Raw genomic sequence first — 27,346 nt, forward strand, 5'->3', positions numbered from 1 at the left:
TAGTTTTACTTAAACCAATTACTTGTTAATAGACTACAAGCAAAATTGGTCTTATTCAAAATTAAAGACAATTATATTTTCATTTGAAGTTGTTTGTTAACTGTAATATTATTTCAAAAAAATTGTCCTGTATAATTGTTTTGATCATTATTAATCGATTATTTTTAGGGACTTTATCCAACCTTGCAAGGCTTAGGATAACACATTGTCCGAAGTTAGGCTCAATTTTTACAGCATCTACAACTAAGAGCTTGACTTCTTTGGAAGAATTGTTCATAGAAGACTGTGATGGACTGGTGAACATTGTAGACAGTGGTGAAGAATATGACACAGAGATTCTAAAAGCTATCTTTCCTAACTTAAGAAAGCTCTCAGTGCGTTTTTGTGGCCAATTGAAATATATGTTTGGCCAATATCCCTTAGAAAATCAGGATTATAAAGAGATTCATATTCAATTCTCTGCATTGGAAATACTCTCTCTTGATTATCTACCAAACTTTGTTAGTATTTGTGCTACCAACACTCTCACTGTGACGTGTCCTTCTTTGAAGGACTTTTATTGTCACAAATGTTCCTTTCCTTTTTATAATGGTGTTGGTTATTTGACGCTTCCTACGGATTCAAGAGAGCCGATCAGCATAAATAGGAAGGTAGGGTTGTCTTTATTTTTATATTTACATTTTTTGGTTTATGTTTACATTTTTTAGCATTTCCTCTTAATGTCCTGCAGGATCCAAATTGGATTCATAGCCATCTCCCCACTTTGCAAAATCTATCCGTATTATATTCTGAAGCGGAATGTATTTTTTTTCTTAATGGATATGGAATGATTGGGCAACGAGTGAGTTTAAGGTTAGAAAACTTGTTGTTGAATAATTTACCTCAAATGACTTATATTTGGGTGGCTTACGACAATTCTGTTACTCTCCAAATTTTCAACCGAGTACTCACCTGAATTTGTTAAAATAAACACATTAATTTCATTTTTTCTTCAAGAATTTTAATTTTATGTTCTAGACATTTTAGTTATGAAGAAGACTGTTGTAAAGAGATCGATCCTATCATGAAACTTTTTTTATCTTCTTTTATTTTTAATTTTAATCATATAATGATCCATCATGGAAAGTGGAGGTTGTATTCCCTCTATTATGTGTTTCATTGCCACGTCAATTCTCTAATCTATATATTTTTACAGATTTCAGAAACATTGGAGTTCACAGTTGGGGTTTTTATGACATAGCAAGATTTATATATGAACATTCTACTATGAGTGGTAGGAATGAGTTCACTTCATCACAGGTCAGAACCAACCAATCTATGAAAAACTTAATAGCCTACTCTGTCTCATTATTAGAATTTTTTTTTTCAATTTTATCGTACTAAATTTGATCTCCCTTTTTCTAAAAGAAATTAAAGTGATCATTTATGTGAAATTCATGGTGATTGTGTTACAGTAACAATGTGGTCCAAACAGCCAATTATATTTCACTGATTAAAGTTAAGTTGATTTGTTGACAAAAGAAAAAACGTATACGAACAGTGACAGGTGAGTATAGAATAATGAATAACTTAGAGGAAGTGAATGATTTAAGACAGTTTAGCATTTAGTTGGTCATTTCATATATATAGGAGTTTATGGATGGACAATAAATGATTGAATCATATATTTCATAAACCGACACAGACCACTTGGATAAACTTAATGTAACACTAAAATTCTTAAACTAAATCATCTTTGGTAGATCAACAGAAGTCGCCTTAATTACCAACAAATGCACATTCTGCTAAGTAATTTATCAGGAAATGAGTGGTTTATTTATACTACTCAAAGCTAAGGAATGAACAAAGAAAATTGTTCCACTGCTTCAGAAAAAAGGACAATTGCATGTTCCTTTTCAAATGGCGGTTAATACACATATTTCCATTTCGTTTTTATAAAAAGGAACGAAAATATTCTACCAAATTACAAATCTTCTGGACATGTGCAGATTGCAGAATATTGAGTGGTGCAAAGAATTCAATTGCATCAGATAAAGTCATAATAAGGAAGTATAGTCACAATGAAAGTTACCTTACCAAACTTAGCTTTTGCATTGTAAATATGAAAGTGATGACCACATTTATTGGAAAAGTTCTAGAATCAGTGATAGCCTAGCAATACCAACTACTGTTTTAGAATTTGTAATATTACTAAACTTAAAAATTGATTTTGTAATATTAACACTAACTCCTGACATGCTTGTGCAATATTTCAAACGAAAGTTGGTGTATTAGGAATCAAATAGTGAAGAAGGTTTTCCAAACCAACACGCACTTGAAGAATCAATCGCTCAAACCACTATCATACCACAAGATGATATACATTAAAAAAAATAGAGCTCCTTTCAAACTTTAGAGCCTCTGACTCAATCGTATATTTTCAATTTGTGATACACAGGAGATTGGGGACGTAGGAAATGAGAGCATTAAATCTTCATCAACTGGTGTTGCAACTGACATTGAGTCTGGTGGCGAGGACATTCTTGCACTAGATTCCGAGGTAGTTGAACAAGATGATAAGATGAATGAAGACAAGGCAGGAATCCAAGTAGAAGAAGGGTTGAACCTGTTGCATAAACAAGAGGAAATAGATGTTGTTCCTAACAACAACATTCACATTTCTTCAGGTTTCTAATTTCTTATTTTCTTATTCACATCCTATGTTTTCAGATCACCCTCTCAAACTTCTTACAACTTCTGCAGATATCCATGCAAGACTGGGAGCATATAAACATTTTGTTGATCTGGATAATGCACAAATTGCTCTTCTCCTGGAGGCAATAACAACATATCCTCATCTTTGGAATGCTTCCAAGAAGTTTAGTGAGCGCTTTCAAGCTTGGAGGTTGAAGATTTTGGCAGATATGTTGTTGTTCCTTCAGAAGGAAAGTGTGGATAGTGTGATTCCTCAAAGAGAAAAAGAGTTCCATAAACTATGTGAAGAAGCTATTGAAGTGGGATTTGAAAGTTCATGGGTAGAAGAAATGCGTCAACGTGTTGTGGCGAGGGATCCTAAGCTGGGAGAGGACATTGCTAAGACACAAATAGATGAGAATTCTAAGAGGTATGTCTATTTAAATTCTTCACTGTGTAATGTAAAGAAGGAATCTTATTGCCTTTGTTGATGTCCAATTAAAATGTTTTTGTTTCTTTTTTATTGTGAATTTTCTGTTTTTATCTCTATGTTGTGGTTGTGTGGATTTTCTATTTCTCCTTAGATATACATTTGGTTGCATATGCAATTCTGACAAGATTGATAGCATCAGTTTCTGAGTTTTTTTTCTTTGGCGAGCAATTTAAGTTTGTTAGACAGGTGTAGTTGTGGGGACACGGTACCAGATTCCCAAGGTGATGGGCCTAACATTACCTTCGAAGAAGGTTCTAACTCGGTTGATAAAGGAGGTGAAATAGTTGTTTCTAATGACCACATTGTGGCTCAGAGTAATGAAGAACCAGAGCAGGAATTTGTTGCAGAAGTTTCAACTTCAGAAATACCAATAATAGCAACATCATTAACAAACTCGCAACCAGTTGAAAGGCCAACTCCAAGTTATTTCTATATTCCTCTACGTGAAACACCCTCAAATGTGAGTCTAATAAATTTTTTTGAGTATTGGATGAAATAAAAGTAGTGAGACTATTGTGATTTTACAACTGTTCTTTACTTTGTTTAGGCATTGGTGGACACACAGCGGAATAGTGAACCGTTTCTGATGAACCAGAAAAAATCAGTTGGTGAAATTCCTCAGGTAAATGACAAACAAAAATACCATAAATTATTCTAAATTTTTGTTTTTGCATATAATTCACAATGCAATTGATGGATTCAATTTTTTGTCCCTTGTAATCACAACGGCTATAAACGACTAACTCATTAACTACTTAGACCCCAACAACTAGTACATTAATTACTCACAACGGTTAGTTTCTTACTATTATAATTATTGCTTATATTTTGTATCATTAACCCTATGTATAAGGTGTAGAGTGTGGGAAACGTCTACTACTATATCTAATTATGCACCTAGGGTCCTAGTGTAGTCTCTTAGTCTACATTGTACTTGTATAAGTTTTCATTATACCACCACCATTTGTCACTGTTGTCCGTGGCAGTTCTCCACCACTAGTCACCGCTGTCCGCGGCTATCTAGCTTGGTTTTTCACTATCTGAAGTTACCCACCATTGTCCAACACTGTCCAGCACTAGTTTCTGCCAGTCTGCCCTTGTCCACAACTATCCGCCGCCTTCCACCATCGTCCACCGCCGTCTGCTGTCACAGTTTCGTCCGGTGACCACCGGATCTGGATCGCCTATTCGAGCGACAACCAACCCCGCCGGTGTCGAAGGAAAATTCTCCTCCACGCGCCGCCATTCTGTGCGCTGTAGCCAGGCACGTGACACTCACGTGCTGCCTTCCCGCTGCCGGAACCTTGTCGCATCTCTACTGCAGGGGTCACCGGAGCTTCCTCTATCTGTTCAGCCCCCTAGAAGCTAGTTTGAGTGAGATCCTGAGGCCTCCCTTGTGAAAATAACCCTAGGGCTTAGGGTTTCTCTTGTTTTTCTTCACATTTGCAATTGTTCTTCATCTCTCTGATCCGAAATGGCCACTGCAAGGGCTATTTCATTTTCTGGAAGCCCTTGCATAACTTCAGAGAAACTGAATGGCCAAAACTATCTATCTTGGTCGGCTGCCGTGGAAATGTGGTTTCTTGGTCAAGGACACCATGACCACCTCGAGAAGGATGGCAGCCACGTTCCTACTGAAAAGGCTGAACAGTGGAAACAAGCAGATTTCCAACTATGTGCTCTATTGTGGCAGTCGGTGGAACCACGACTTTTGATATCCCTCTAAGCCTTCAAAACATGCCACTCGTTTTGGAAAAGGGCTCAGAATATCTATGCAAATGATATCCAGCGACTCTAGATTCGACGAACAAGTTGGCATCTCTAAAAATGACTAACCATGATATGATCTCGTTCATGAATGAAGCTCAATCTGTTGTGGAAGAACTTCGAATGTTCTTGGAAGTAGACTCTCTATATGAAATGAAGAAAAAGCTTGAGAAGTATTATATGGTGATGATCTTCCGCGCTATACATCCAGACTTTAATCATATCAGAGATCAACTTTTGACCTCTTATGAGGTTCCTTCAATGGACTCTTTGATCGCCCGCATGATACGTGTTCCAACTCTTCAAACTCCAGAAACTCTTGTTGTTGTGGAACCATCTGTCATGGTCGCCACCCGAGGAAGAGGAGGACGTGAAACTAGAGGAGGTGGACACGGAGGTCGCGGGCGTCCTCAGTGCACGTATTGTAAAAGAATGGGTCATACCCAGGCAAACTACTACACTTTACATGGTTTTCCTGTCAAAACAACCAATGTCTCCCAAGCAGATACTACTAACTCCAAGTTCACTAAGGACGAGTATCAAGTATACCTACGACTCAAGTCCAACAGTTTGGCACAATCATCTCAAGCTCCAAGTACATCAACTGCTTGCATCTCTCAATCCATGGAAGGTCACAATTCATGGGTAATTGACTATGGTGCTTCTGACCACATTTCTGGTAATACCTCTGTGTTCTCAACCATTTTATTTAAAGAAAAATCTCATTTTATAATCCTTGTGAATAGTTCTAAAACATCCTCAAAGGGAGTCGGTCAAGCCATTATATCTCCCTCATTAAATTTAAAATCTGTCTGTTTTGTCCCTAATTGTCCCTTAAATTTAATTTCCTTAAGTCAATTAACCAAAACATTGAATTTATTTGTAACTTTCGATAACAAGAGCGTGGCTTAGGGAGACGGATTGGAGAAGGATATGGAGCGGGCAGATTAGTCCATTTTGGATCTCGTCCACGAGTGTCATGTGTTGCAGCTCCTAATCCTAAAATGTTACATGATCGGCTTGGCCATCCTCACCTGTCCAACTTAAAGAAAATGTTTTCTGAACTTAGTAGTATCCAGACCTTAGAATGTGAGTCATGTCAACTAGGAAAACATGTTAGATCTACCTTTTCTAAAAGGTCTCAATCAAAGTGTACTTCTAGTTTTTCTGTCATCCATTCTAATATTTGGGGACCTAGTCGTGTTTCATCTTTTGGCTTTAGGTATTTTGTTACTTTCATTGATGAATATTCGAGATGTACTTGGGTTTATCTTATGAAAGATCATTCTGAATTGTTATCCATCTTCACATCCTTTTTGAATGAAATCAAGAATCAATTTGTTCAAGTAATCCAAATCTTAAGAAGTGACAATGCCAAAGAGTACTTTTCATCTGCTTTTTCTAACATTTTGAGTTCCCATGGTATCCTGCATCAATCTACTTGTCCTCATACGGCACAACAAAATGGTATAGCAGAAAGAAAAAATAGACACTTGGTTGAATTTGCTCGTACCCTTTTGCTTCATGTCAATGTTCTTGTCCATCATTGGGGATATGCCATCTTAACTGCATGTTTTCTCATTAATCGGATGCCATCTTCCTCTCTCAATCATAAGGTCCCTTTGTCCCTTCTGTTTCCAAATAATCCTCTCTTTCACACTTCTCCTAGAGTTTTTGGTTGTGTATGTTTTGTTCATGACATGTCTCCATGGTTAGACAAGCTTTCTGCTCGCTCTTTCAAATGTGTCTTCTTGGGCTATTCACGACTTCAAAAAGAGTATCGATGTTACTCTCTTGAAACCAAGAAATATTACATGTCTGCCAATGTTACATTCTTTGAACAGACCCCTTACTTCTCTCCATCTGTTCAAGTGTTCATGTCATACAACAGGTCCTCTCTATTCCCGTGGTTGAGTGCAATATTCCCAATGTCTCTATCAATCCAAGTCTCGACCAAAGTCCTCCTGAGCCATCATCTTCACATATTGATTCTCTCCAACATAGGACCCCGACGAATAGTCCAGTTTTCCAGGAACATGGTGAATCCCCTACTTCAGATTCTTCTCCCTCGTCTCTTGATACCACGACTCCTGATGAAGGTGATTCAGGTTGGCCCATTGCTCTCAGAAAAGGTACTCGTTCCTCTCGAAATCCACATCCCATTTATAATTTTCTTTGCTATCACAAATTATCGCCTTCCTATTGTTCACTCTTATCCTCAGTGTCTTCTGTTGTTATTCCCAAAAATGTGAATGAAGCACTTGGTCATCTTGGATGGCGACAAGCCATGATTACAGAGATGCAGGCTCTTGAAAGCAGTCATACTTAGGAGCTCGTGCCCCTCCCATTAGGCAAGAAGGTTGTTGGTTTCCAATGGGTGTATGCAATTAAAGTTGGCCCTGCTGGTCATGTTGATCAACTCAAAGCCCGATTAGTTGCAAAAGGGTACACTCAAGTTTATGGCCTTTATTATTGTGACACTTTCTCTCCCGTGGCCAAGATAACTACTATTCGCCTCTTCTTTCCAATGGTAGTAATTCGTCATTGGCCGCTTCATCAATTGGATATCAAAAATGCCTTCCTTCATGGTGATCTTGAGGAGGAAGTTTACATGGAGCAACCTCCTGGGTTTGTTGCTCAAGGGGAGTCTGGTATGGTATGCAAATTGCATCGCTCTTTATATGGCCTCAAACAATCACCACAAGCTTGGTTTGGAAAATTCAGCTCCATTGTTCAAAAATTTGGGTTAAGACGTAGTGAGGCAGATCACTCAATCTTTTACAAACATACCTCTCCTAGGAAATGTGTCTACCTAATAGTATATATTGATGATATTGTCATTATAGGAAATGATACTACTGGAATATCTCAATTGAAGGAGCATTTGTGTAGACATTTTCAAACCAAGGATCTTGGAAGCCTCAAATACTTATTGGGCATTGAAGTAGCTCAGTCAAAAGATAGAATTGTAATCTCTCAAAGGAAATATGCTCTTGATATATTACAAGAAACACGCATGATTGACTGCAGACCAGTAGACAGTCCTATGCACCCAAATCAGAAGTTAACAATAGAAGAAGGCAAATTATTCTCCGATCCCGAGAGATATAGGAGGCTTGTTGGAAAGTTAATTTATCTCACTATTACGAGGACTGATCTATCTTTTGCAGTTGGAGTTGTTAGTCAATTTATGCAGACTCCATGTCTTGATTGGAATGCCATCATTCGTATTTTAAGGTACCTCAAGAAGACTCCTAGACAAGGTTTGCTATATGAAGATAAAGGAAATGTTCAAATCTCCAGGTACTGTGATGCTGATTGGGCAGGCTCCCTTATTGACAAACATTCTACTACGGGATATTGTGTCCTCCTTGGAGGAAATGTTATATCTTGGAAAAGTAAGAAGCAAAATGTAGTGGCCTGATCCACCGCTGAAGCTGAATATCGGGCAATGGCGTCTCTCATGTGTGAATTCATATGGGTAAAGCAATTTCTTCAAGAGCTTAACTTCTGTGAAATTAAGACCATGAAGATGTATTGTGACAACCAGGCTGCTCTCCACATTGCATCAAATTCAGTGTTTTATGAGAGAACTAAACACATAGAAATTGACTGCCACTTTGTTCAAGAAAAATTGATGACCAAAGAAATTTGTACTGAGTTCATTGGGTCAAATGACCAACTTGTAGATGTGTTGACCAAGTCATTAATGGGACCTCGGATTGAGTTCATTTGTTCCAAGCTTGGTTCATACAATTTGTATGCTCCAGCTTGAGGAGGAGTGTTAGTATCATTAACCCTATGTATAGGGTGTAGAGTGTGGGAAACGTCTACTACTGTATCTAATTATGCACCTAGGGTCCTAGTGCAATCTCTTAGTCTTTCGTGTACTTGTATAAGTTTTCATTATAAATAGAAGAAAGTGAGAGTGGTCCCATAAGCCTACTACTCATATATTTTCAGTCTCAATCTCAAGTCTTACCTAGGCTAATTACCCACAATGGCTAATACATTTAAATTTATTAAAAACCCAACAATATGCATGTCCACTTGCCATCAACAATAACCCTGCTAGTACATTGTAGAAAGAAGTCAAGTCTGCAACTTATTATACCAAAGCTACACATATCATTTGATCTTGCGCAGAGTATTGTGTAAGTTGTTGTAAAGGAAAACCTATATAGGTTGTAAAACTAGAGAAAAAATAATATAGAATAGAGCTTTTCTTATGAAAATGCACTATAGAAGAAGGGAGAGACAAATAGTGGATTGCAATATATGAATGGGTTATGTTTCTACAAAGGATTTCTCTCCAAGGGATATAAGCTTATTTTTCCCCAAAAATTAAACAAGTTTTACAAAACTTAACAACTAAAGCTTCCTTAATAACTAAATTTCCTTAACAACCAAGTTTTCCAAAGCTTTTAGAAAGTAGGACTTTAGGAAAATCTCATTTTCTAACACTTCAAACTTGATCTTAGAAAGTGCTTTGGTCATAATGTATGCAATATGATTTTCTAAACTATAATGCTAAAGGCTGATTTCTTTAGATTTCTTTGCTTCTCTAATGGCATGATATTCCACCTTGATGTGGTTTGTTCTACCGTGCTAGACATGATTCTTTGCAATTGTAATGGTTGACTTATTATCAACCCATATGACAGTAGGTTCATCATGTAGTTGCCCCACATCATATAAAACTTTTCTAAGCTAAATGGCTTGATTTATAGTTGTTGCGGCTAATATATAGTCATCTCAACTGTGAATTGAGCCACCACATCTGCCTTCTTTGAATTCCAAGACAAAACATCACTACCAAATGAGAAAACATAACTTGGGGTACTCTTGGCATCATCTAAACTTCCAGCCCAATCACTATCTATATATTCTCACTTTCATCCTTTGAAAATCGTATGCTGTAGTTAGTTATGCCTCTTATGTATCTCAATACTCGTTTTGTTGCATGATAATGAACTTGACTAGGACAATCCATAAATCTAAACAACAAACATTATGTCTAGTCTAGTGGCGGTAAGATACAATTGACTTTCAATTAAGCTTCGATAAGCAGAAGCTTCTAGTTTGCCACTAGCATCATTACGTGATAACTTCTCATTTGCCACAAGGGGTGTGTTTACTGATTTACAATTCTCCATGTAAAACTTCTTCAACATTTCTTTGTGCATTGAAGATTCCTGCATCACATTGGCATATCTCCACTTCATGAAAGTAATTTATTTGTCCCAAATCAGTCATTTCAAATTGAGTTTCCATGTCATGCTTGAATTTGCTAAAAGAATTTGAACTATTGCTAATGACCAGCAAATCATCAACATAAAAGGACATAATGAGTTGCACCTAATTGCTTAACCTTTTTACATATATAGTCGCTTTACTTTCACTTTGTTGAAACCCTTTATGCAGTAGATAATTGTCAACTCTATTGTGCTAGGCCTTTAGAGCCTGCTTTAATCCATAAGGGCTTTTTGAAGTTTGTAGACTTTGTTTTCACTACCAGGAATAAGAAAGCCTTTAGGTTGTTCAAAATAGATGTCCTCTTTAAGCAAAGCAGTTAGAAAAGCTAATTTCACATCAAAATGATAAATTTTCCAACTCATTTTTACTGCCAATGCAACTAGCAACTTGGTAGTATCATGCCTTGCACCATAGCAAATGTATCTGAAAAATCAAATTCATGTTGTTGCTGATAGCCTTTAACAACCAATCTAGCCTTTAAATTTTGTTCTATAAACCTACTTAAGACCAATAACCTTTTGATTAACTGGATTGTCTACAAGTTGCCATGTTCTATTTTTCTCAATCATATTTATCTACTCCTATATAACACATTTCCACCCATTCATTTTATTAGCTTGATCATATTCTTTAGGTTCAAGTGCAACAAAGTTGCACCTTTCATAAATTTCAGCAACAGCTTAAGTGCCTCTAACTGAAAAATCATTAACTTCTTGAATTTTTGTCCATCTGGAAAACTCAACAAACTTCACATTTCTACTAATTAGAATCTACTTTTTCAAATGATTGAATATCCTGTAAACTTCGGAGTTATAACAATACCAAAAAAAATGCCAACTTCTAACTTGTGATCCAACTTTTCTCTTTTTACATCCGGAACAAGAGTACATACATAAATAAATATTTTGAGATGCTCCACCAAAGGCTTCCTTCCATGCCATGCTTCAAAAGGTGTTTTTCCTTTCAAGGCTCGGTAGGCAACATATTTAGCAAGTATGCAGCGGTATTAACCACCTCTGCCTAAAAGGATTTTGGAAGATCCTTTTCAAAAAACAAACATCTTACCATCTCCATAATTGGCTTGATTTTTTTTTAGACACACCATTTTGTTTAGGAGTGTACGGAACAATTAATTGATGTTGAATTCAAACCTTTTCAGATAATTTTTTAAAGTCCCCTATTGTATACTCAGTTCCATTATCATATCTAAGCTTTTTAATTTTGCATCCAACCTCATTTTCAAACATAAGCTTGAACCTTTGGAAGACATCAAACACCTTTGACTTTTCTTTGAGAAAAGCACCCAACTCATCCTTGTAAAATCATCTACAAACAATAGAAAGGATCTACTGCCATTTAAGGATGTTGTACTGATTAGGCCACACACATTAGTGTATAAGTTTTAATTTCTCAATAGTTCTCCAACTTGCTTTAGTAGGAAATGGCAGCTTGCTTTTCTTTCCATATTGACATACATCACACACATCATCATGTTCTTCAATGGAAGGCATGTTTTGCACCAAATTAATACACTTCATTAGCCTTAAAGTTAAGTAACTAAAATGGCCAATCCTTTTATGCCACAAGGTAGAGTCGTCTACTTTGCATGGAAAAGCTTGCATAACAATTTGTTTCAACTTTAAAGGAAAACTTTTCTCTTTCATGTTAACAGACATTATCTCACATAAAAATGGATCAAATATGGTACATCTCATATTTTCAAAGTGCAAATCATAATTCTTTTCAATCATTTGACCCACACTAAAAGGACTTTAACCTAAATAAGGCACAAATAAAACATTTTGAAATGTATTTAGTACCTGAAGGAGTTTCAACAACAACCACTCATTTGCCTTTAACATCAACACTTTTTACATTGCCAATAATGACTTTGGAGAAGTATTACCAATCAAGTTCCTTGAAAAAAACTGTATCTTGAGTCATATGATTGGTGCACCCGCTATCTATTAGTCATACTTCTCTATTGTTGCTTGCAGAATAACAAGAAGCAACAAACAATTTTGCCTCAATCAACTCTTGGTGCTTAACAATTGGAACTTGTTGTCCATGTCACTTTATCTTGTTTTTGCACACCTTTTCTACATGATCGAGTTGGTTACATGCCTTACATTTGACTCCAAATCTCACTAGTGCAGAATTGCATTTTTACCTCGCCTTATAGATCTCGATTGACAAGGAACCGAAGCATATAACGGCGCAGTGGCATTTTTGCAATTTTAGACAACTTTTATGCCTCAGTTCAAGAAAAACCCAAAGCCAAAAGGGGTTATAGGCTTCGGTTAAAAAAAATCGGTGCCAAAAGATGGTTATATGCTTCAGTTGAACATACCCAAAGCCAAAAACGTGGCTAGAAATTTCAAAAATGCCACTGGCCATTACGTCTTTGGCCTCGGGTGGCACTAAACCGGGGCCAAATAGGGCTATATGCCTCGGTTATTAATTGAACGGAGGCCATATAGTTTAATTAGGGCACAAAAATGTGAACCCCTCTACTTCTTCCTCGCGTGCCGCTGCATCTTCTCCATGTTGAACAATACTTCGATGTTGTTGTTGTTGGAGACAGGGAGCATAGTTGGTGTTGTTCCCGGAAAGCACAACGTGGAGGTTGGTGACTCTAGAGTGTCTTCCGTGGATAGCATCATGGCGTACATGCTATGCATCATTTTGGGGTTACTTTCTTTGGTTTGTGGTTGTGGCTTGGACCATGAGCTTTGCCATGCTTTGAGGATGTCGAGGCAGGGTGGTAGAGAGGGTTGTTGCGTAGTAATTTTGTTGAGGACCAGCCTCGCGGGTTGGGTGTTGGAGCCGGGTCCCAGGTTGTTCTGGACTTGCAACCTTGACTCTCTCACAAGTCTTGCTTCCGCTTCGAGACGAGCACTCTCCCACTGCGCCATAAGGTTGAGGTTGCCGCGTCCTTGGATTGGCAGCCACCGGAGCCACCAAATGCATCGGTTTTGGGCTTGTGGGTGGTGAGGTCTATCCTAATGTGGCAAAGTTGAATTTGAGAATGTGAGCTTCGTGAGCCCCAATCGCGGATCTAGATCGTCGCCGCTGAGACGAAGAAATCGTTCACACCGTTCGTCGTAGTGGATGCGCTGGCTGAGGCGAGTTGCAAGCATGGTGGCTGCGCAAATCTGTGGTGGTCGAAGAGTTTGGTCCGCGTGCAGGTTGCTTCGTGATTGTGGTGGCTTGCTCGAGCATGGTGTTGCTGCCATGAGTGGTGCCGCAAAAAATTTAATTAAAAAAAATATTTTTACCCTATGGCTTCGGTTCATTTAGAACCGAGGCATAAAAGGGACTCTATGCCTTCGGGTAACAACCAAGGCCAAAAGGGATACCTTTTGGCCTCACCCCAATATGCCTCGGTTCCAGACCCGAGACAAAATGAGGAAAATAACCGGGGCAAAAAGTCCTTACTGCACTGGTGTCTAAACCAACAATAACTTTTTGTATGGTTCCTCTTTTTATTATTAGAGCAAGGTGGAAACTTCTCTTTCCAACCTCCTTTTTTGTTTCTTTCTTTTTCATTCTTTCCTTTGCCTTTCTTCCCACCAAAAAAATTGGTTTTCATAGTTACTTCTTGATGAAGGATTATCTTGTTTTCTTTTAGAGTTATGAATATGTAAAGTTGTTTAAGAAAGCTTTTTGAAAATTCCCACTGGACATTAAGATAGCAAGCTATCTAGATGTGAAGGTTCATTTCTCAAGCTCATGAAAGGAAGAAGAGAGTTGGATTCAAACTTAAAACTCACACGGCATTAACAACACTTAAAGAACAAAATGAAAGAAGAAACATTAAAAATGGGAAGCATATAAGATGAAGCATGGAAGAAGCACGCCACTCATAGGGGGGATCTAAGCCAACCAAACCCTAGAGATGAGTGATGGTGCCGCCACTTGCAAGCAAGATAAGGCAAGGGTGAGTTCACTTCTAGGAAGGAGAGCTCACGGAAATTTGATGGTTGAAACACAATAGTTTAGAAACAAAATGATCAACCCTTTTACAAGACAAGGAGCACCCTTTAAATAGGAGTTCATAGGGGTCCTTTAGCAAATACAAAAACATGGAATGGACTAATAAGCAAACACTAGAAACCTAAAGCTAGTGAAGTCTCGGCCAAAGTGAGTGAACATGATTGGTGGATGCATTCCCATGAGGATTCTAGACCAAAAGGGGAAGGAGACCAAGTAGCATTCAAAGGAATAAACCAAAAAGGCAAAAGGAGACAAGGTACATGTCTACTTTTGCTTTTGCTTTATGCTTTTTGCTTTCCTCTCTCTTCCACATCATCCATGTGCTCCAATCCCCATGTGCCACCTAGCCATGCTCTACTTCTTCTTAATTACCTACAAAACAAGACAAACAAGGATTAGCATGTTGGTTTAAGTTAATCTAATATTGGTCAAAGGTCAACTTTGGGGTCAAAGTCAACAAGTCAACCAAAATAAGTCAACTAGAAACCAACTTAGGGAAATCAAACTAAAGTGATGCAAAACAAAGATAAAGATGATGGAATAAAAGACTCCCCTTTAAATATGCTTCTAGTGATCCTTCTTGAGGGAGCTTCTAAGGAGGTGGTGGTGGTCACGCCTTCTTCACTTCTTCCTTGAGGTATGCTTTTGTTGTTAGCCACAAAAAACCTTCAACATTTCCTTCCATTCTCAATGATTTTCTCTGCTTAGTGGCTTGCAAACCATTGACAAGTTCTGCAAGTTCCTAGAAAAAAAATTTCTACATAAAGGAAATTTTTTATCCAAATAAGTTCCCATTTTAGCGGCCCACAAATCATAATTTTCTCCTAAAAAATAGTAGGTGGAGGTAAAGAACTATTACTTGATGCCATCCTTTCTTATAGGTATTTCTTTCTGATTTGTGTATGGCTTTCTCACTGGTTCTCACTCTCTTATAGACCCTTGAAAATCAATGAATTGTATAATCTGAAAAATTGTATAGGTTGTAAAACCAGAGAAAAAATAATAGAGAAGAGGGTTTTTCTTATGAAGATACACTAAGGGAGAAGGGAAAGACAAAGAATGGACTGCAATACAGTGGATTATGTTTCTACAAAGGATTATCTCCTATTTATAAGAGAGATATAAGCCTATTTTCCCCAAAACTTAACAAACAAGTTTTACAAAACTTAACAATCAAGCTTCCTTAAGTACCAAGTTTTTTTAATCTTCTAGAAAGTAAGACTTTAGGAAAATCTCATTTCTAACAAGTAGTTTCATCAATTCTTTCTGAATCTGCCAACTCTTAGTTGGAACCAACAATTACTTTCCAAAGTAAATCACATCCCTATATAAGTTTATTTTTTGCATTTCACATTTCCAACGTATTTGGTCAGAATAAAAACGATGTTGTGATTCTAATTTATCATTTGTCGTCAGAGTGGAATTGAAAAACAAAAAAGTGTTGAATTTCTAAGTTAGAATTTAAATTTAATATATTTGTTACCATCATCTCTCATTTTATATATTCATAATAGTGTGATCATAATAGTGGAATATAGTGATGGTAACGTGGGAAACATATTAGTGATATCAAATCGAAGGTAATCTTGGTAATTTACTCAAACAAGTACAATATGAACGAAGAACGATAGATGTAAGAATTTGGACTCATGTCTCATTTGTTAAATCTCCCAAGTAAATTATTCCCTTAAAAATTCCATCAATAAGTAACAATCAATTACTTCACTTAAGAGCATGTCCATTGAATTTACACCAAGTTATAGGATTCAAACCTCTGTTATAAAACATGTGCTTCGAGTATATTTTAGTTAAATCTCACACATCGTGTATCAGAGAGCTTATTTTTCATATTGCGGATTGTTTCGTATCGTGAATAGTAAGATTCATAAACATTTATAAAACATAGCATACAAAAGATGTAAAATGTAATTAATAATATAATCACATTAAAAAATAGTGGTTATATAGTAGATAAATTATGTTAATATTATAATGATTGGATTAGGTTAATTTGTTTGACTCAACTCCTTTGTTAAATGAAAATAAGAAAAAGGATATATATATATATATATATATATATATATATATATATATATATATATATATATATATATATATATATATATATATATATATATGGCTTGAAAAATCAAAGAGAATAAGAAAGAAAGATGATAGTTTTCAATGCAGTGGTAATTTTAAGAGTTACCTTTTTTTTAAAATTTTTTGAGTGCAATGATAGTTTTCAAAGTCACTTTTTTCTTTAGGGGGAGTCACCATTTACTAAATGGGCTTGAAAATGTTTTAAACAAAATGGACTAAAATTTTAGGTTAAAAATAGTTCCTAATTCCTACCCATTAAAAGGCCTTAGAGTTCTCTCTTTACTCATAAATCCACACGTGGCTAGCGTTAAAGTCGTTATCATGAGTAGTCACTGAAAGAGGCATCATCATCTCTAGGTCTATCTGTTGGGGATCACAAACACAGACGCACACGAGTAATTACAAGACAAAAGTAAATAACATGAATGCAAATTATTTATGTGATTCAGTCAAAATGACCTACGTCCACTACTATAGTAGATGTAGGGATGTCAAAAAATTTCGTACTCGCGGGTATCCGCGGATAAACCCGCAACGGGTAGGAAATGGATATTAAAAATAGATATTAAAAATGGATACCAGCTACCCGTGGGTATGGATATTTTTGATACCCGCATGTTAACGGAGCAGGTACGGGTATCATAGTATCCGTACCCGTGGATACCCGTACCTGCTAAACTTTACCTTATATATATATATATATATATATATATATATATATATATTAGTAAACAACATTATGAGTCTTCATCCAATAATGGTGGTCAGATTCTTACCCCACAAATGAGTAAATTACTTCTATATACTGTGGAGGTATTAATGTGTCTCTAAGACTGGTTATGGACCAACATGGAAGGTAATGAAATTAACACTTTTACTTAGATATTTTAATTAAGTGATTGTTAGAAATTTTTACTGAACTTATGTTTTAAGGCTCTTTTAGATTAAAATTGGACAACATGAAACTTTATACAATGTTGCAAGAGGTGGACATTGATGAAGTTAGTAATTTCTTTAATATTTTATTCAAAAATAAACTACAATATAAATTGGTAGTGATTTTTTATTTGTTTGTTTTTCAAGAATCAATTGGAGAAAGGGGACTTGTTGATCTAAGCACTAATTATGGTTAAATATTTATTTTTTAAAATATTTTTGTAAATACCCGCGGATACCCGTGGATACCCGCGGATATGAAAAAAATAGACGGGTACCCGCATAACGGATACCCGACGGATATGGGTACGGGTACAGGGGAGCTACTACCCGTACCCTACCCGCCCTGTTGACATCCCTAAGTAGATGATAATTCAGATTGATTAATTAGGTTTATAATTACATGAGTATTTATAGAAGTAGAGTAAGTAAATCAGTTAGGCCTAATAAACCCTTCAAACTCTGCAAACTAAAATATGTCCTACTTGGAGGCTGATTACATCAACTGCACTCCAAAGTAAATCTTGTAAATATCAAAATTGTTATACCTCTAAAATAATGTAAGGCCTTCTCAAGAATTAACCATGAAAGCCAATTGAAGCTATGCAAAGCTACAAAGCTTCAACTTCTCTATATAACCACCTTGGCTAACATATATGCAGGATTCTCTAACCCAAAGATCTTCTCCAAGAACAAAGTACCATCACTAATTAACCCTTTAATGAAGGGGTATCTCAATTGGATGTGCTTTGTCTTTGCATGGAATACACGATTTTTTAGTAAGATGAATGACACTTGAATATCACAATAGAGAGCACTATCACACTTCTTTGTGCGCAACTCCTCAAGAAAATTCTTCAACCAAATTATTTCCTTACATGCTTCCGAAATAGCCATGAACTTTGCTTTTGCGGTTGAAAGTGCAAAGCTTTTTTAATGTCAAGACATCCAACTAATTATTGTGTTACCTTCTATGAAAACAAATAATGTAGTACTTTTCCTTGTGTCTAAAGAACCTCTCAAATCTATATTAGAATATCCTTCCAAACTAACATTGTTTTTACTAAAACATAATGTAGTTTTAGAAGTACCTTTCAAGTACAGTAGAAACCACTTGACAACTTCTCAATGCTTCCTTCCTGGATTAGACATGAATTTACTAACATCTCCCACTACATGAGAAAGGTCTGGTTTAGTGCATAAAATTGCATACTTTAAGCTACCAACTGCGGATGCATAAGGAATCTTAGCCATTTTTTCCTTTGTGTGTTTTAGGTGACTTCTCTATGGTGAGAATAAAGTGAACTCCCAAAGGTGTACTTATGATCTTAGCATCTTGCATGGAATGTCTCTAGGACTTTCTTAATATACTTCTTTTGAGATAATATTAGAGAACCATCAGATCTATTCCTACTGATGTTCATGCCTAAAATTTTCTATGCAACACCCAAATCGTTCATCTCAAATTCTTGAGACAATTGTGCCTTCAATTTATTAATTTCATCCCTATTAGAGCCTACAACTGATATGTCATCATACAGTAATAATATAATATAGGATGAACATAAATCTTTGGTATAACAACACTGATCCATGACACACTTCTTGTACCCTTTCCGATTCATAAAATATTCAATCTTCAAGTACCACTTTCTTGGTGCTTGCTTCAATCCATACAAACTCTTGGTCAACTTGTAAACCAAGTTCTCTTTCCCTAGCACTCGAAAACCCTCTAGTTGTACCATGTAGATGTTTTCATCAAGGTCACCATGTAAGAACGTTGTCTTAACATCTAACTATTCTAGAGGAATTCATATTATTCGAAGATAAAATCACATGATATGAACATGATACATGGGGAAAATGAGTTTTTAAACGATTTGTATCATGGAAGTCGAGAATTGTATTGTATTGTATAATTCGTATCGTGTATACATTATGTTTGAGTATTATGACATGGTCTAAGAATAACACTTGGGTTATACAAATAAGAGACATATTTTTCTATTGTCGGAAGTTAATATGAATTTGATAAAGAGAATATATGTAACATCCCATTTAACAGTCTAAACCATTAAACAAAATATTTCATATTTTAATATTCATAGCAAAGAATTTGAGCATACCATATTATAGTCATCCACAAAATTAGATAAACTTGAATACAATTTTTTATACAAAAACTAACCAAGAGTTTCCAAAAGAAAACACAAAACTAACACCAATTAGGTGATCATTGCAAAAGGAAAACAGACACCAAAGCACAACAAAGACAAAAGAAGGGTAAGCTAATGACTTTTAAAGAATTATCTCAATTCATATAATAATGAGATATATATATATATATATATATATATATATATATATATATATATATATATATAAACTACGATTCAACTAATCTGGATACATGTATTGAGGTCAGATCTAGGAAGTTTTGCACTTGTAGTGCCATCTCATGCTCTACAGAGCGACCAATTAAGAGTGAAACTGTACCACATACAAGGTTAGTCCATTAACACCTTTAGTCAAGGAAAAACCCTTAGCTAGGACCTCCTACTCCTCTCACCACATACCTCATTCCTCTCTAATTGAGAATTTGAATGGTCATTAGAGCGTTAGGATAACTGCCAAGACAATCTTTACTGCAATGCATACACTACCACAATTCATAACTAATTCTCCTTAAATTAGTATTAACACATCTTAGTCTCATATTTAGATGCTAATCAATCAAACATAATTATAAAACTACCAAAATCAAAGTCAAACAATATCCAAACTGATGATTTTAAAGTATCTCACTTAAGCAAGAAGCACATTCTTGCTCAACGACAAATTGATCGCCCAATGACTGTCTCCTTGGAGCTCTAGAGGAAAACAAATCAATTAAATTGTCCAACGAGTAAAGACCTCTCGCTCAAGCGAGAAAAACTTGAACAAAAGATACTATGATAAATTTGTGAGTTCTTACTTAGGCTAGATTTTCTCGGTTAGGCGAGACTACTCTCACTCAAGCAACAATATCCTCGCCTGGGCGACAACTCTAACAGATATCAAAGATGATTTTCTGTTATTTTCGCTTAGGGGAAAGCCTCTCGCTTAAGCGGAAACAACAGATTCTCACTTGCTCACAACATGCAAACTTGAAATTCAAAGCAACACCAACCAACATTCAATTCAAGCCAATACACTCATCAAACATCGAAACTACATGCAATCAAAACCAAAACAAGCAATACATTTGCAAATCTTAAAAAACAGTCTAGCTTCCCTTACCTATGAAATAGTGCGGAAGACCAAACTCGAATATCAACCCCCTTTTAAACTTAGCAGAGATCACAATTCAATCTAAAAACAACAATAACATGATTAGGGGACATGATCAGAATCATTGATTAATAAAGAATCATAAGAACAACTCAGATGACTCATGCAAGAGAAGAATTCTCACATGCACATGGATTCAATTAGACAAGAGTTAGGAGCAGAAAATCAACTTAGCAATCTCTTATTGTTAGATAGATGAATACATAAGTCATAATTTTAGAGAGAAGATAGAGGGAATGGAATAAACAACTTCTAGAGAGATAAAGTGTTTATACTAATGAAACTTGTTTTTAGATTTTCTATTTATATTTAATTATTTTAATGATAAAATAATCAAGTTCCATAATTTTAAACACTTAATCATTCTAAACTACTATTTTCTAGGTCCTCACAATATATTAACTTATTATAAAAAAGGAAAAAGAAAGATTAATTTGAGAATATTTCAAATAGTGTGATGAGATTGAATACATCATCTATTAAGAGTGGGACAAAGAGTTATTAAATATAAAAATATTATAATAACATTAATTAAGTAACTCGTCAATTATTCACTAATAAGATCTCCATTGGAAGGTCATACACTAGGCCATAAGAGTAAGACGAGTCTTACAAAACCCTCGATTGGAATATGCCGACATGCTTTAAGAAATAAAAACAGTCATAAAATATATATACATATATATATATATATATATATATATATATCTTGAAAATATATATTTCTTCTAATGAACAAATAAAACATTAGATAATGTCATGATATGCCAACAAATTAAAAATCAACTAGAAATTAATAAACTATAGTCACAATAATAGTTACCATACCAAACTTAGCTTTAGCATTGTAAAGTGTATTCATGAAACTGACACATTTATTGGAAAAGTTCTAGTATCAGTGAGAGACTAGCAGTACCAACTGCTGTTCTAGAATTTAGAAGCCCACCTCTAATTTGTATGAGAACTTATCTGTATAAGATACCTATGTTGGGAATAGAGTCAAAAAGTTCCATATCGATAGAAAAGACAAAATTAAACACTAATAAAGATCCATAAGAACATTGTCTTAAGGTTTTGGAGTTAAAATAATGTCTAAGGTCTTATATGTGTAAAATTAATGTCCTATAATCATATGGAATCACAATCTCTGGATGACTATTACTATAAACCATATATATGAAAAAAAAAAATATATATATATATATATATAAACCCAACAGCGTATAAGTGCAATAATTACTAAAGATAAAATTGGATTTTTTGGTATTATGACTAACTCCTACCTTGCTTGTTCAATATTTCAAATCAAAGTTGGTGTATCAGGAATCAAACAGTGAAGGAGGCTTTCCGGACCAGCATGCACTTGAAGAAACAATAGTAAGAAAACCACTAAAAATGGCTCATACCACCACGTCCTGAACATTAAAAATAATGGTGCTTTCAAACTTTAGAGCTACTAACTCAATCATATTTTTTCAATTTGTGATACAAAGGAGATTGGGGACGTAAGAAATGAGAACATAAAAGAGGGGTCTGCAACGGAGGGTGCTAAGACAAAATCTTTGTCATATGGTGTTGAAGACATTAGCATTGAAGGTGGTGTTGCAACTCATATTGAGTCTGGTGGCATGGACATACTTGCACAATATTCCAAGGTTGTTGAACAAGATGATAAGATGAATGAAGGAAATGCAGGAATAGTGAAAAGCCGAGAAATCCAAGTAGAAGAAGGGTTGATCCCGTTAGATAAACAAGAGGAAATAAATATTGTTTCTAACAACAACAGTCACATTTCTCCAGGTTTTTTATTTCTTATTTTCTCGTTTCCATCTTAGATTTGAATATCACTCTCTCAAACTTTTTACAGCTTCTGCAGATATCCGTGCAAGATTGGGAGCATATAAACATTTTGTTGATCTAGATGATGCACAAATTGCTCTTCTGGTGGAGGCGATAACAGCATATCCTCATCTTTGGAATGCTTGCCAACAATTTAGTGAGCGCTTTCAAGCTTGGAGGTTGAAAATTTTGGCAGATATGTTGGTGTTCCTTCAGAAGGAAAGTGTGGATAGTTTTATTCCACAAAGAGAAAAAGAGTTCCATAAACTATGCAAAGAAGCTGTTGAAATTGGATTTGAGAGTTCATGGGTAGAGGAAATACGTCAACGCGTTGTGGCGAGGGATCCTAAGCTAGGAGATGACATTGCAGACTGACAAATAGATGAGAATTCTAAGAGGTATGATCATTTAACTTCTTAACTGACTTCGTTCATGCCCATATAAAGCGTATCGGTTTTTTGTGAATTGGAAGTTATATCTCTATGTTGTGGTAGTGTGTATTTTCTGTTTCTCTTTATATATATACATAGTGGTGGTATATGCAATTCTTACAAGATTGATAGCAGCAGTTTCTGAGTTTTCTGTTCTTTGGGATGCATAAAGCGAAAAAATTTAAGTTTGTTACACAGGTCTAGGTGTAGGTCTAGTAGTGTGGACATGGTACTAGATTCCCAGCTTGAACAGCGTGATGGGCTTAAAGAAGGTGAAATAGGTGTTGCTTCTAATGACCGCGTTGTGGCTCCGAGAAATGAAGAAGCAGAGGAGGAATTTGTTGCACAAGTTTCCACTTCAGAAATACCAAGAATAGTAACATCATTAACAAAATCACAACCAGTTGAAAGGCCGACTCCAAGTTATTTGAACATTTCTCTACGTGAAACACACTCAAATGTGAGTCTAATAAATATTTTTCGGAGTATTGGATGAAATAAAAGTATTGAGACTGCAGTGAATTTACACATTTTCCTTACTTTGTTTAGGCATTGATGAACCAACAAAAGCCACTTGGAGAAATTGTAAGTAGCCCTGGAATTCCTCAGGTAAATGGCAAACAAAATAAAACTGCACTGGAACCTCTTTAAATGGCACTGTTGTTGACACACATGTAGTCATTTGCAAATTAAAATCGCACACACCAAAGCTACATATCTTTTGTTCTATGCAGATTATTGAGCGAGTTGTTGCAGAGGAAACCATAACAAAGAACACCAATATGGCAATTTCATCTATTCATTCCGAATCCACTAGCTCTCAGTTATACCAGACAGTTACTTTCCAAAGTAAATCACATACACATGTAAGTTTATTTTACACAATTCTCATTTCCAACTTATTTTCTCAACATAAACATGATGTGGCCATTCTGATTTATCATTTGTCGTAGGAGTGGAGTTAAAAAAATAGAGTACTGAAATTCAAGTTGGAATTTAAATCTAATGAATTTGTTACCATGACACTCATAATATAACTTCTATATATTTCTTAGACTTTTATGATTCTATCAAAAATGGTATTAAGAAACTCAATGTCTGTTATATGTTTTGTTCATGTTCCTCCCAGAGTGCAATTAGGAGCAGCCAAACTGAGGCAGTGAATGCAAAAGAAAGTGAAGAGCATCCTAATAAAATTATTGAAGACATTGGGGCAAATGATATGATGAGTTTATTTGCACCAGTTGTGGTGGGGAAAGAGGGTGAAGATAACCTAGTTGCAAAGACAGTTGCGGAGCTTGAAAAGTATCTAAAGATGCCTCTGAAGGACATAGTTAGCTCTGAGACTAACACCCTTAGCCTTTTGTCTGCTCTTAATTTCCTCTCCAACCTTCCTTTCAGAAATGTAACTGTATCAGATGGAATCAAACATATTATACACACTATGCACCGAGACTTCCCAACCATTCTATTCTCCTTTAAGCAAGGGTTTACCACCGCTGACAAGTTGGCAGAACTTGAAGCTCGTGCCAACGAGGTGACCATTAAAAGGAATTTGTACGAAGAAGCTCAACGGAAGGAAGTAGATTTGAAGGAACAAATCATTAGGTTGAAGGAAGAAATAAGAGTTTGTGAGGTTGCCTTATCATCCCTGGAGGAGGAAAAAAATAAATGCATTGCAGAAACTGTAGGATACAAAACAGAGCTTCAAAATGTGAGGAAATATGAATCTCAAATGTTGGAGGTGGCTTATAAATGGTCAGTTCTGTGTAGTCAATATCAGCTCAATCGCATGCCTGCTACAAATCCCTCCTGAGGGTTTTCGTTGTTCATTGTTATTAAGGTCAAAGTCTTGTGTTTGTTTTTTTCTAGTGTTTTATGCTTCAATAAAGTAGCTTGGTCCTAAATTAACTTAATGTACACCCAACCCATCAACCAGTACCACTCATCATATAGTTTCAATTTACATTTTAAATTTCGATTGTTCTATTTTGTTGTATGTTTGTGTTGGGAATAGTCCAAGTGTGAGTCAAAAAGTTCCACATTGGATAGAAAAGACAAAGTTAAACACTATATAAGAATAAAGACCCATAACAATATTGCCTTAAGGTTTTTGTGTAAAAGTGGTGTCTAAGGTCTTATATGTGTAAGACTAATATCATATAACCATATAGAACTACAATCTCTCAATGACCATAACTATGCCATGACTATGACTATAAACCATATATGAAAAAATATAACCTATCAGAAGAGATTGTTCTTGATAAAGACAAAACACGAGTTATGAAAAAACAAAAGGACTATTTGTTCTTTATCGTAACTTCATCTCTTATTTTATATAATATTTAACTTTATCTTTTTTATTTAACGTGAAATTTTAATTCATACTTAGATTATTCTTAACACTTATATAATGAATCTTATTTTTTCTTCAAAATTAAAGAAATCATTTTTTCCTATTGCCTTCCTTCAATGAGTGCCTTGTATACTTCCAATTCTACCATTGTCATTTTGAAATACCTTTTTATTTTTATGTAAACTTTATTACATTTCTTTTGTTCCAATTTCACAATCAGTTTACTCCCTCTTTCTCACGATTCCAACAAGCAGTATAATATTCACTGCTATTAGTGTGTCGCACTGACTGGAAGGTGTGGATTATTGTGAAATAACGTTTCCCTTTCAAAGAAACTTCAAAAAATTATATTTTTACTCGGTGCACCAAAATTAGACTGTCTTAGGGACATGCAACCAAAATCAATTGATAAGAGTTATCTTAAGAAACTTATTATTATTTCAGATTAAAATTGAGATATTGTAAGTATTTTATAGGTGATATTATGTTACATTTTCTCTATATATAGGATATATAAATAAAATACAATAAGTTCCTTCATATAATATATCTCTCATATATTTTATATATATCATATCTCTCATATTTCCAAAAGTCCTAAAAAATTTCAATGGAAGGAAATATCTCACAAGTTGTTATTCTAGTCTTTGATGGTGAAAGCTATGATCTATGGATCGTAAGAATGCACATTTATCTAGACGGGTTAGATATATGGGAACTCATGGAGGAATATGATGTGCCTTTGCCTGAAAATCTCACCATGGCTCAAATCAAAATGCAAAAGGAAAAAAAGACGAGAAAGGCAAAAGCAAAGTCATGCTTGTTTGTAGGTGTTTCACAAATGATCCTTAACAGGATCATGACCTTAAAGTCTGCCAAAGAAATTTTGCATTATATGAAAGGAGAATATGAAGGGAACGAGAAGATTCATGGCATGAAAGTTTTAAACTTGATAAGGATGAAAGAGTCTGAGACGATCAAGGAATACTCAAACAAATTGTTGGGTATTGCCAATAAGATAAAATTGTTGGGAAAGAAATTTTCAGATTCTAGACTTGTTGAGAAAATTCTAGTGATAATGTGTCGGAAAGATATGAAGCATATATTGCTTACTTAGAAAACACAGAAGATTTGTCTACAATTACTTTTATAGACGTGATACATGCCTTACAAGAACAAGAAAAGTGAAGATTAATGAGAGAAGATCATACGGATGAAGGTGTTTTACTTCATAACAAAGAGAATGCTCTCATAGTTAAGAACAACAAAAGGAGCAAATACAATAACACACAAGGTTTTCCCTTTTGCCCTTATTGCAAGAAAAAAGGTCATCAACCCAAATGGTGTCAGTGGAGGTAAAATGTAAAATGTCACAAATGTGGTCAACTATAACATGTGAAAAGGGTATGCAAATCCCCAATCCTCAAGAAGATGTCAAGATTGTATAGGATAAATTAGAGGAGGATTTACTCTGCAACATCATTTGTTACAACCAACAAATCTACAAAAGATTGAATTATGATAATGGTTGTACAAACCACATGACTTATTATAGAGAACTTTTTAAGGAGCTCAATAAATCCAATATTTTCAAAGTAATAATTGGGAATGGAGAAAACCTTGTTGTTAAAGGTACAAGAACAATTTCAATTAAAACTCATTCAAGTATCAAATTAATTTTTGATGTCTTATATGTTCTTGAGATTACTCAAAATTTGTTAAGTGTTGCTCAAATGTTAGAGAAAAGTTATAAGGTCTCCTTTGAAAACAAACTTTATGTAATCAAAGATGGTAACTATAATATCTCGACCGGATAATACGAATTTAAATAATAAAGTAAAAAAATATTACATCAGCTTCATTTGTTAAAACATCAATTCCCAGAAACGCGACAAATTTAAAACTTTATAATAATAATGAATATTCTCAAAACTTCTACTATAAATCAATATAAAAATCCATAATAAAAAATCCAAGTCTAGTAATATAAATTATTACAACTGTTCCAAAACATCATAACAACTCTGAACAAAAATCTGAATCCCAGTCTAGCCCCGCTCCGACTCTAAGCCTCACCAAATCCACCTGCAACATCATTTGCTCACGTATACCGCGTATACGATCATCGTCACACACAAGCAGATAGGGTGAGCTAACAAAATA

The 27,346-nt window shown here is 35.2% G+C and overlaps 1 protein-coding gene and 1 pseudogene across 2 annotated transcripts in view; both read left to right on the top strand.

Annotated features, from left to right (window-relative positions):
- Positions 1–24,811, top strand: part of LOC114173671 (uncharacterized) — a 49,958-nt pseudogene extending 25,147 nt beyond the window's left edge. Inside the window, exons 4-17 of the transcript XR_014993067.1 lie at positions 169–650; positions 731–943; positions 1,132–1,299; positions 2,438–2,666; positions 2,743–3,103; positions 3,341–3,626; positions 3,714–3,788; positions 21,866–21,931; positions 22,048–22,354; positions 22,431–22,791; positions 23,023–23,284; positions 23,374–23,433; positions 23,559–23,690; positions 23,954–24,811. The product of XR_014993067.1 is annotated as an uncharacterized LOC114173671 (transcript). The remainder of the gene's footprint in view (positions 1–168; positions 651–730; positions 944–1,131; positions 1,300–2,437; positions 2,667–2,742; positions 3,104–3,340; positions 3,627–3,713; positions 3,789–21,865; positions 21,932–22,047; positions 22,355–22,430; positions 22,792–23,022; positions 23,285–23,373; positions 23,434–23,558; positions 23,691–23,953) is intronic.
- A 982-nt stretch (positions 24,812–25,793) lies between these two features.
- Positions 25,794–26,300, top strand: LOC114174385 (uncharacterized). Its single transcript, XM_028059225.1, has one exon. It carries the CDS (start codon positions 25,794–25,796, stop codon positions 26,298–26,300), a length of 507 nt encoding a protein of 168 aa, XP_027915026.1.
- Positions 26,301–27,346: the final 1,046 nt, after the last annotated feature.

Source organism: Vigna unguiculata, chromosome 2, assembly GCF_037176805.1.
Source record: "Vigna unguiculata cultivar grain cowpea cultivar isolate G323 ecotype 2 chromosome 2, ASM3717680v1, whole genome shotgun sequence".
Taxonomy (NCBI): domain Eukaryota; kingdom Viridiplantae; phylum Streptophyta; class Magnoliopsida; order Fabales; family Fabaceae; genus Vigna; species Vigna unguiculata.

Excerpts from the sequence above, each read along its gene's own strand:
- LOC114174385 (XM_028059225.1), top strand. The coding sequence starts at position 25,794 with ATGGAAGGAAATATCTCACAAGTTGTTATTCTAGTCTTTGATGGTGAA.